The sequence below is a fragment of the Tubulanus polymorphus genome, chromosome 3 (genome assembly GCF_964204645.1).
Source record: "Tubulanus polymorphus chromosome 3, tnTubPoly1.2, whole genome shotgun sequence".
NCBI classification, from domain to species: domain Eukaryota; kingdom Metazoa; phylum Nemertea; class Palaeonemertea; order Tubulaniformes; family Tubulanidae; genus Tubulanus; species Tubulanus polymorphus.
In genome coordinates, this window is record NC_134027.1 from 8,274,400 (window position 1) to 8,285,474 (window position 11,075).

An 11,075-nucleotide genomic window follows, 5' to 3' on the forward strand; every position below is an offset into this window, starting at 1 on the left:
TCGGAATATCTTATTCCACTTGTCGGGCCAATTTGACAAACTGACGCTTCAAATATACATATTGAAGGAAAGCTTTGGATTTTTTTCAATGGGACCTTTACTGAGACATTTCATTCAACACGTATATTTATATCCGGAAAACAAGTGAAATGGGGCATAGTATAGAATAAGTTTTTAGTTGCTCCTCCAAAATAAGAAAGTTAACCTTAATCGTGAAATTAAAACTGGCTCCAAATTCAATTCTCTCCTTGAAAATATGTACACTCATTGTCAACGAGTCTTGAAAATTCGAATTTAGTTCAGACAGCCATACTATGAGAATAGGAAAACATGGAAAAGCATGAATATATACAATGGAACCTCTGGACGTCATTGTGTGGGGAAAAATATGTTAGCAGTAATCATCGTTCTCGGCTTCGTTGTATCAGGGACCGTTTATACGTCCATGGCTGTACGTATGAGCAGCAGTATCGGTTCCAAGATTCGCTTTCACACTGCTGACCATACGACACCACGCGTATTGATTAGTTACCTATACATGCTCAGTATCGGCCGTCAGATAAAGCGGTCTACCAGCTGTTTACATCAATTTTTTAGATAGCCGCTTGTGCTTGACGACTAACATGACGTAGAATATCATTTCCTGTATCATATCCATTTTGGTGAAATTACCAACTGGCCACAGTTCTAAATCATAAAGATGCCTCGTAAAGTGGAGCTCTTCTGACGAAATGGTCAAGTAGAAAGCAACGAAGTTCTTTTGATGGCAATCCTTCCCGTTATATCACCAAAAACAAATAGGCTTTTTACGTACATTTAATTTATTGTAACAAATCTAAATATACAAACATCGACACGTCACCAAGGTAAAAACACTGTAATAATAGAATGATTGATATATTTCATTAATTATACCAATTTTGTCGGTCAATAAAATTATAGAATTTATACAACGCAGCTAAACAATATGATATCATAATCCATTTTACAATAAACATTTATTGAAAAAAAAATGAACATCTACTCGTAATAACTACTCAAAACCTTAGCTTATGTCCAGCTGTAGGTCTATGATAGTCACTAATCTGCTGCTAGTCCTAATTACTCTATTATTGATATCAATATAGTTTTAAATACGCGAAACCCTTATTTTCTTATAAAATCCATCATCAATGTCGAGAATAAATTCAATCTAATACGAAAAACAATACGATCCGCGATCTAGCGAACGATCAATGTAAGTTAACCTTGATAGTCGATTCGTGTGCGATATAAAAACTACTTAAAAACGTAAACGATTAAAATCTTTTCAGTGACGAAACAACGAGTTGATCGCTATGAGGTGGTTTTGGAATGAATGATCGTCACTCATTGACGGAATGAACATCAATGATTTTATCAACCATTCCTTAAAAAACAAATTACGAACAAAATTAGTTCTCTAAGTCGGACGAATTTTGTCCAACACGTACAAGCCGCGATCACGCGGGAACGATTTGGCCCGAATCAGACCCAGGGCCTGTGGCTTATTTTGAGCGCGAGTTCACATGCAAACCACTCACTCGAAGCAATGCCATGACAAAGCGAAGTGAGTCTACACAACACATGCAATCATTTGACCCACGCTAAAATTTGGATCAGGCCCGGTCCGACGTTTTTGGTCAGGCTAAAACGCCCCTCCAATCGCTATTTTAGTGAGAAGAAATTTCGTTTGATTAAAACAACTAAACAATTTCACCGTTCATGTACAAACTAATTATGCTATCAGAAGTGTTAGGGAAGGGGTTTTTATTAATTTATCGTCAGCATGAATATAAATCATAACAGGGGTCATAGTTCCAGTAATTCACTACCATTGTCATTCGAAACAGATTTAGACAGAGAAATAAAATCCATTTTTCATATTCTTCTCATTAAACCCACTCGAGTCAGTCATTCATTGTTAGTATTCCTACTTGCTTTCGAGGTAAAAAAAAAAACGGCGTTAAAAACACGATTAAATAATAATAAATAAAAAAACTGTTTTTTTTCTTCAAGTCATCAATAGTTCAGCATTCGTAAGCATCGAATAGGTGGACCCACACATGAAACAGAAACACAAATGACTCAAAGTACATCGTATCACATGTATCGAAAATTGAAACATCGTCAATTTCAAGTTGAGAGATGAACTGTCGATATTTCCATTTTCCCAGCTGTTTAAGCACCTTATTGTGTAAAATCGAAGACCGCCGGTCGCATTCACGTTAAAACTTCTTACTGGCGCGAACTAAACCGATAAACGGCACATTATTCTAAGTTTCATATTCGTTGGATATGTTGACGACGCCCGTCATCAAACAACTGTAGTCAAATCCTTGAGAATGTTTCGAATGAATGTAAATGATCTATGTAACCATCCTAATCATTGATTCGGGTAAGTAATGTAAGATTGCACTTCCGTTGTGACGATCCTCGCTAAGTAATGACGCCACCGTTTGTTTCCAATAATCGAAACTGATCCGTGAGCTCTATAATAAAAGAACAAAATCACAAGTTTATTATAGCGAAACAAAACAGTTTAGTAAGCTCTACCTCACTTCATAAAGAAATATTACTAGGTAAACTATGCGGGTTTAGCGGGAAATTTCTTAACGTTACCAAAACTTACCCGTTCTAAAGCGCTACAGTCTTTGTCTTTATGTAAGTAATGGTCTTGCCAGAACAACAACAGATCTCTAGAAAATAAATGTATAGATAACATGATTAAACGCCACATAGGCCTAACTTTTTATCAAACAGAGTACAACACTAACCTGAAATTCTTCATCACAGTGAAACTTCCTTTCTTGTCTTTTGGATTACTGATAAGTTCGTCTCGCAGACCGGTGAGGTAAGCGGGTAAATCGTCTCTTTGATTCGCAAACATCAGAAACACTAACGTCGTATTCAAACAGCTTACGTTCTCCTATAAATAAAATCATTCATTAATCCGGCAATTGATTATTTTTCTACCATCAATGCCGAAATTCTAAGTTAACCCTAAGTTCTTTTGTCAGCTGCATCTATACCTGCGTGATTGCCTCGACATTAACAATGTTGATTAGTTTATGAAGATAATCCAACTGCCGAGTGAAGTTTCCTATGTACTGTAGAAGTCGATTTTCTTCATGCACTTTGCTGTATTCTATGAATAGAACATTCTTACCATGATTAACATTTCAAAAAAACTGTGATGAATTATGAACCAGGTCCAAATTAAAATTAAATTCTCAAACTAAACTACACTTGCGAGTACTGGTACTGATAGATATTGATAGCCATTCTCAAAACAGCTGTAATCCATTTTGCTTGAACTTCCACATGGAAGCATATGAGAAAACATCATAATTGACGAGACTATAATTGTGGTCTTACCAACAGCTAATTGTGAATTTTTGTTCGTAAAGTGTTCATATGACAACATCAGACTCCTGATGAACATGTTCGAGTCGACCAGATTAGCGTTGATGGTATTCACAAATTTGTTGAACTGCAAATAATATATACTGGTTCGTTGATTCAATTTTATTACTCGAAGACACATAGAGCTAATTTCCATGTTAAGCGTGTCCTTTCTTGCAATGCATCACGCTGCACACTTACCTTCGCATCAGTGTCCAGTAATCGGTCGAACTTCTTAAATGCTTCTATGTTGAACTTGATTAGTTCACCTAACAGATCAAAACTGCTCTGAAGTATTTCTTTCGGTCTGATATCATTTTCAACAATGTTGCCCGCAACATGCTGCAATGACCAAGTTTACATCAGTAACTTAACGATATGGTAAAACTCGACCATTCATATATGCTGTGAAAAGATCCATTTTTGTTCAAATCACCAAAGAAACAAACCTGTAAAAGACCTCGTCGTAGTAAGAATACTTGATCACAGTAAGATGTAGTTCCCCGTAGATAACTCTCTACAGCTCGCGCTAACCAGAATCGAAACGTCGAAGCCGTCGGCTCCTTTTTCATCACATCCACTATTTTACTCAGCAATCCTTTCTTTCCTTTGCACATCATTTCTTTACTGTAAATCAGATATATTAATCTAGCAATGTGAACGCGTATGTGAAGGCGTTACAAGTATAATATCATTGTTTATTCACATACCTTGGGATGTTGTCCAAATTATCTACTTTGAGAGGACCAGCCTTCTCTGAAAGATATACGCGATAAATGATTTAACCAAGTACCGGTAGTTAAGAGCTTGAGACTCCGTCTAAATTGAATTGATCCCACTTTCGATGTGCTCAGTTCTGCAGTCATTCCTACCTTCCCAAGTCTTATCTAACCGACCACATGTCAGTAGAGAGAAAACTAACAGGAAGGCTAACAGCCCACATATCTAGCTGTATTCTGGACCCCTGCGATTTCATCCTTGCTGATAATAACTTCTGTTCTGAAATTCTAAATTTCTTATGGCCCTTACCATTTATTTTCTTGATTTCTGTCAATTCCCTCTGTGTCAGCAGTAAATGTTTGTATCTAAAAGAAAATCGAATATCTACCTTTATTGAACATTGAACAATATCACATGAATGTGTATGCTCGAAAAATTAAAGTCACTTACTCCGAATGGTCACAGAATGCATGGACTAGTCTCAAAAATTGAATCTTCAAAGCTACTTCCTATAAATCAACGCAAAATAATATCATTCATTTATCAAACACGAACACATCTATCAAACAAAGCTGATTTACCCGGTAACTGATTTCTATATGAGTATAACAACAAAAACTTCAAATTTGAGGTCGACTTTTGTGGCAAAAAATTCATGATTAACTTACAGGGCTACATTCACAGCTGGTGTTGTGTCCTCTTAATCGTAATCTGCTGCTAGTTCTGTGACTAATAACACAAATAAAACTAACATAGCTAACAATCTATCGGCATTTCAGGGGATAAATGCTCAAATGTAATCAATGATTAATATCCTGTCCAAAAAATCATAAATCTTTACCTTTGGCACTTCCAGATAAAATGGTCAAATAAATCATTCAAACCAGGAATAAGTTTCAAATCGGCGACCTTGCGTTGAATCTGGAATAAACAAAACAGATCTAAATTAATGACTTAACTATTTATTTTATCATAAGATACTAGTCAAAAAAATTCAGATACACATGTAGACTGATTCAATTGAACGTTAATAAATCTAGAGGCATGAAAGGAAAAATCTCAATACGGCTGTTACCTTTTTCCTATGTTTTCCTACTAAAAACAAGCCTATAACATATATAACTTCGACGCGCTGAACTAACTGCATGCTGATTTTGATACCAGGCTGTTGTATAAATGGACTATCGACAGCAGATGGTTCTGATATACCTACAATAAAACGCAACGCCTTGTTATATCAACCGTGTATGAACTATTCCCAGCTGATTTCAGGTTCAAGTTCCAAAATGCGAAAGTGCAAATCATGAAGTTTTTTCTGTTGATCCTCAACAAATGTTGAGTTTCTTTGAAAGTGATCAGGATGCAGCAATATCAAAGAAAATAATTTCGAAATTTGCCAGACCAACAATACAAAAACATGGATGTCTTTAGTAACAATTTACCAGAAGATGCACCTCCCTCCAACACAGAAAAGTCACCAAGAGATGATTTTAAGATTTGTCATACTTTTCTGTTTTTTTGCGGATAAAAAGCAGCTTGCATTTAAAGATAATGAGAGATTTGGATTCATTCATATCATATCCGCATATAAATGAAAAATGTAAAAACCCTTACCACCAACAAAATCCTCGAAATCATCAGTTTCTGGCCGTTCAGCATCTGGATCGCTAAGAGACCGATCAATCCATTCCATCCAACTATCTAGTTCATTACCAACTCCATGATGTCTCGGAGTATCAAAAAACACTACAAGTAAAACATATTGATATACAATATATAAATATGGATGTACAATATGTTACAACAGGCAACATCTCCAAACTATAGCATCATAATTATACCATTCACTGATCATTTTTAACAAGCATTTCAGCATTTCATCTAATCGACATAATTGCCTTGTAATAACTAGTAATATAGACTTACGTGGTTTTGCAACAGCAATATTGACTAGTCTCGTAACGAGGTCAGGAATACCTAACAGCAGATCTACAACGATAAAAAATTACACATGAAATCGAAGCGAGGAAATACACTATTATTCTTATGACTTTTACACAAAGTTCTATTATTACCTTGGTTAACGTCTCGTACATTAACAAAACCTTTACTTCGTTTCTGTTTGTTCTGAGCAAATACTGAAATATAAATCAATAGATTCATGATCAATGTTAATCAAGTCTCCCCAACTCATAATTGACTATGTTGGGTTCTATACACATGATAATTTTCTCGATCATTCAACCCCAAGCCTTTTAGGAATACAGTTCTGTGTAAAAGAATGTATGGCGTATATACTACTTAACTGTCTCATCTTGTAGACATCAAGTCCTGGACCACCACAAGTTTTATTTAGCATGTGTTTTATACTGAATACTAGTGCATTCAGAATTCAGTATATGAAACAATCAGGATCACTAGACAAGATCAACTGAATGTACAGCATGCATAATAGATGTTTAGTTAGAGATGATTGACACCCTTATTTCATGTATCCAACATATGTTTTAAGCTATGCCAAATGATTCAAGAAAAGTCGATTTTGTGAATTGCTCGGTTATGGTTATGAAAGAGCACTCAGTTCTGCAGTCATTCCTACCTCCCTGAGCCTTGTCTAACCGACCACATGTCAGCAGAGACAAGACTAACAGGAAAGCTAACAGCCCACATATCTAGCTGTATTCTGGACCCCTACGTTTTCATCACAGCTCTTATTGCACAATTCATAACATTCTGGGTACCTACAGATCAGTCATTCCTGGAGTCTTCAAGGAGTTTTAAAGGAGAAAATTTCAAATTTCAAGGAAGTGTCTGCTGGCATTGTTTATCTCGGTAAAACATTAGTTCCCCGACTCATACCGGTAATTCGCTATTTTGGGTTCTATACACATAATAATTTTCTCGTTAAATTAACTCCAAGCTTTTTAGGAAAATGTCCTGAGTGAAATGTATGGCGTACATACTACTTAACCGTCTCATCTTGTAAACATCAAGTCCTGGACCGCCACAAGTTTTATTTAGCATGTGTTTTATACTGAATACTATCGCATAATGTTGCCCGATTCTAGGCATCAGAATTCAGTATATGAAACAATCAGGATCACTCGACAAGATCAACTGAATGCACACACATGCATTAAAATAGATGTTTAGTTAGAGATGATTGACCCTTGTTCGTTGTTATCTCATGTATCCAAACATATGTTTTAAGCTATGCCAAATGATTCAAGAAAAGTCGATTTTTGTGAATTGCTCAGTTATGGTTATGAAAGAGCACTCTGTTCTGCAGTCATTCCTACCTCCCCGAGTCTTATCCAACAGACCACATGTCCGAAGAGATAAGACTAAAGGAAGGCTAACAGCCCACATATCTAACTGTATTCTGGACCCCTGCGTTTTCCTCACAGCTCTTATTACACAATTCATAACATTCATGGTCCCTACAGATCAGTCATTCCTGGATAGTTTTAGACAGTTTTAAAGGAGAAAATTTCAAAATTTTGAGGAAGCATCTCTTTCATATCCCAATTATCGTAGACTACTAAATCGGTACGGTTTATCTCGGTAAACTATTAATTCAGTGGTTTTGTAAGTGAATTTTGATCCTTAAGACTACCTAAACTCGGTAGGTAAATCAAAAGGGTTTCAAGCCCCCATTTAAGCATTTTCCATTTAGTAGTAATTTTTAAGGAATCAAAGAGTCATAGGGACTGCGACACTTACGTGATGACTTGTTTTCGTATAAATCAAGATCCGATATACAGATTGCCAGAATTCGACAAAAATTTGCCAGTTTTTCATCGTCGAAAAATGGTACAAGAGCCCGCATATTTTCTGTAGGAAAAGAAATATCATTGAATATCAGTACTGCTTACATACCTAGATGAAATGACAGAAAACCCATTAACCGGTCATCACTTACTGATTCCAGACAGATTGAATACTTGTCGCCTGGATTGAAGCAAGTCTTCGATAAGATCACAAGCCGTTATATATGTCTTTTTATAAGCGAGTAACGAAAACATGTAACTGAGTAGATCGTCTTGCCATGCCAATTCTTTGGCTACTTTTGTACCAATTTCCTGAATTAACGGAAGAACCGAGGTAATATTTCATTCAATGAATAAGGAAATATGTAATACATGGTAGACATTTCCTCACTGCATCAATTTCAAATAGCCCTACATACCCTAGTTATTATCTTGGACATTATCTGTAGAATCAGACTTTTCACTCTCAGATAACACTGCAATTCTACAAAGAAAATTAAAAAAACATTTGAAAACATATATGATAAAGTTGTAAAAATATCTTGAATTTGTTTTGATCTGCATAGCTAGTGCTAGTTTTTTTTTACCTCGACTGCTTTTAGATTCATTAGGAAATATAGACGTCGACATTAAAAGACGTATTAATACCTGAAAGAAAAGAAGTTATGCAATACATAAGCCTCTGTCATAATCTAGTTAATTAGCAATTCTTTCACCAGATAAAAGGATGCTTATTGAATATCATATAATGTATGGCGTATATACTACTCAACAGTCTAAATCTTGTAGACATCAAGTCCTGGACCGCCACACGATTTATATAGGCATGTGATTTCTACTGAATACTACATAGTTAGGTACCAGTAAATCGTTAGTGACACAATCCAGGATCACTTAATAAGATCGACTGAATGAACATTCACACATGCCCACAAGATTTTAGTGAATGAATGCTAATTCAAGCAATTATTTTGACACAATAGATGTGAAAAAATCCAAAAATGAATCCAACAAATTTGACCTGTAAGACACCAGCGCTCGCTTGCACTAATGATTAAACACAATTTATTTTCTAAGAAACAAGAATATATGGCTTCACGTGGCATGAAAAACTGGCTTTTGCGAGACAATTAAAAACCCTGAAGGATGGGAATATTTTTTACCTCTACGCCGCCGTATTCGTAAAATATTTTGGCGTATTTGTTCATGTCTTCCACGTTATCAGATTGTCTCGATTCAAAAGTCGTCACATGAGTATTCACCTCCTATAAGATAAACCATTCAATTATGGGATAAAAAAAAACAACTCAAAATTAACTTCAAAACTTGGGTCTATGTTTGGTGAAATATTGATTCTACCAGTGTCATCTCATTGTGACATAAAGATTGATTCTTCATTTCCCGTTTTTAGCCAAATCGTTTTTTTTACTGAAATCTACTCCCATTATCCGCATCATTTAAAAGAGGTTTGCTGGAATTATAATTTCAATTGAAGTACTCAGTTTTCAGGTAATTTTCTCGAATGAGCAATGCAAAAACAAGAATCCATTGAAAAATTTATCATTCACTTTTAAGGGCTAATAAATACATTATATCAAAGTTAGTTTACATTAAATGTCATATCTCTGTTTACTGTTAGAGCACGATCATCAGTAGGTTGGAACTGGGCTGGAAGGACATATCTAAGTAGCCCAGTTAAGATTCAAGTAACCTGAAAGAGGTCACTGATCCTTGTCCTAAAATTTGAGATCCTATATATTAGCCAGAAAATCACAAGCCATGCTGTCAGTTAAGACTAGTTCGAGGAAGCATTATATTGATTTCTTACAAATGAATGCCAAGCACAACAGATACGCACATGCGCTTCCAAAGTACAAAAAATCATAGATTTAAGATTTAAGTTTGAATATTCTGGGAACCAACTGAACCGATCAATGTCCAGAATTATCATATCACTTTACGTAATCATAACAGCATAATAATGCTCTGTTAGATTTAAACAATCTCCTTTGTGATTTTAATATTTTTAAGTCTGCGCATGTCACATCTAGAATGCCTGTCAGCACGTACTACCTAAACTGATTGGGAAATATTGACTGAACTACTTGAGAACTTCGTTATTTCATCAAGATAAATTACCCTGTTCAGTCGATGAGGCCACATAAATTGCAATAATCAGCGGGCTACTTAGATAAATTTCATCGGCCTTATTTCAGTAATAGTTTCCGGATATGACTTTTACCCTCACCTTCAATGTTTCAAAACACTCATCCGTATCATAAAATGCCTTTGCGCTGTATTCATCTAGCACCTGAATTGTATTCGGTACGCCCATCAAATCGAGCGATTCATCCAAGTCGTCCAATATGTGAATCGGTAGCTGGAAAACATTTCAAAAAGGTTCAAAATTAATATAAAATTGAAACACGAAACAATGATGAATAAGAATTTTTAGATAAACATTAGCAAAGATTGAGTCAGACTGGACAGGTTTGGGCAAGACGAACTGAAATATTTGTAACTGTAAGCTAATTTTAAGAGGGTACAAAACAATAATCAAAAAACAAATGTATGACCACGAGATAAAGTTAAACTTCTACTACGCATACATTGAAGGTAGGCAAGCTTGGAGAAGCCGCTTTCGGTTTGAGTTGTAAGACTACTCTGGGGTCTCTGCGGCACCTACCAACCATAAACTTCTTCATGTCTTATTTGAATATTTCTACTTTCTAGAGGTGCCTTACTTTGCTGAGCTTGAACCTAAATATTTCTGCTCTGATTATTCAAAAGAAATTGAGTCAAAAACTAGTTGTTTTGTTTTCATTCCCAACTCAGTAAATTTTGCCATTTTTACTTTTTTACCTGGTGAAGTCTCTTGAAACCTCGGCCGTCTAGTTGAGCGCTCATGAACTTCGAAAATGCTACGTTATGGGTTCTTTTTCGGCTTTTACCATAATAAACTAAGTTGTTAGCCATAGCTAACTGTCGTTTTCGTGTACCGAACTGGACGAATTTAGCGCAGAAATGTAGTTTTTTAAACAAGACAGAGCACTGATATCTTATCAACTAAAATGCACTGATTACAGCTGAGCTTCCCTAGAGGTGGAGCCTAAAGCGCGAATTCTTACGTGGAACGACAGGAATGTAAAAGCTGTCCAATAG

General features: G+C 35.7%; 1 protein-coding gene across 2 annotated transcripts; it reads right to left on the minus strand.

The window, feature by feature from the left end:
• Nucleotides 1-856: 856 nt before the first annotated feature.
• Nucleotides 857-10,979, minus strand: LOC141902024 (short transient receptor potential channel 4-associated protein-like). Of its 2 annotated transcripts, XR_012618881.1 has the most exons (24): nucleotides 10,776-10,979; nucleotides 10,162-10,293; nucleotides 9,077-9,178; nucleotides 8,501-8,561; nucleotides 8,333-8,397; nucleotides 8,066-8,225; nucleotides 7,867-7,977; nucleotides 6,219-6,281; nucleotides 6,070-6,132; nucleotides 5,758-5,889; nucleotides 5,219-5,352; nucleotides 4,985-5,064; nucleotides 4,812-4,872; nucleotides 4,594-4,652; nucleotides 4,453-4,508; nucleotides 4,134-4,179; nucleotides 3,873-4,050; nucleotides 3,625-3,765; nucleotides 3,397-3,511; nucleotides 3,051-3,166; nucleotides 2,796-2,947; nucleotides 2,651-2,717; nucleotides 2,208-2,510; nucleotides 857-1,408 (listed from the first exon to the last, which is right to left on the minus strand). XR_012618881.1 is itself a non-coding variant. In XM_074789654.1 (23 exons), the coding sequence occupies exons 1-23, from the start codon at nucleotides 10,887-10,889 to the stop codon at nucleotides 2,388-2,390; spliced, it is 2,331 nt and encodes a 776-aa protein (XP_074645755.1). In that variant the 5' UTR covers nucleotides 10,890-10,979; the 3' UTR covers nucleotides 857-2,387. The 2 variants fall into 2 exon arrangements, 1 of the variants encoding a protein (XP_074645755.1); XM_074789654.1 differs by having other exon boundaries at nucleotides 857-2,510.
• Nucleotides 10,980-11,075: the final 96 nt, after the last annotated feature.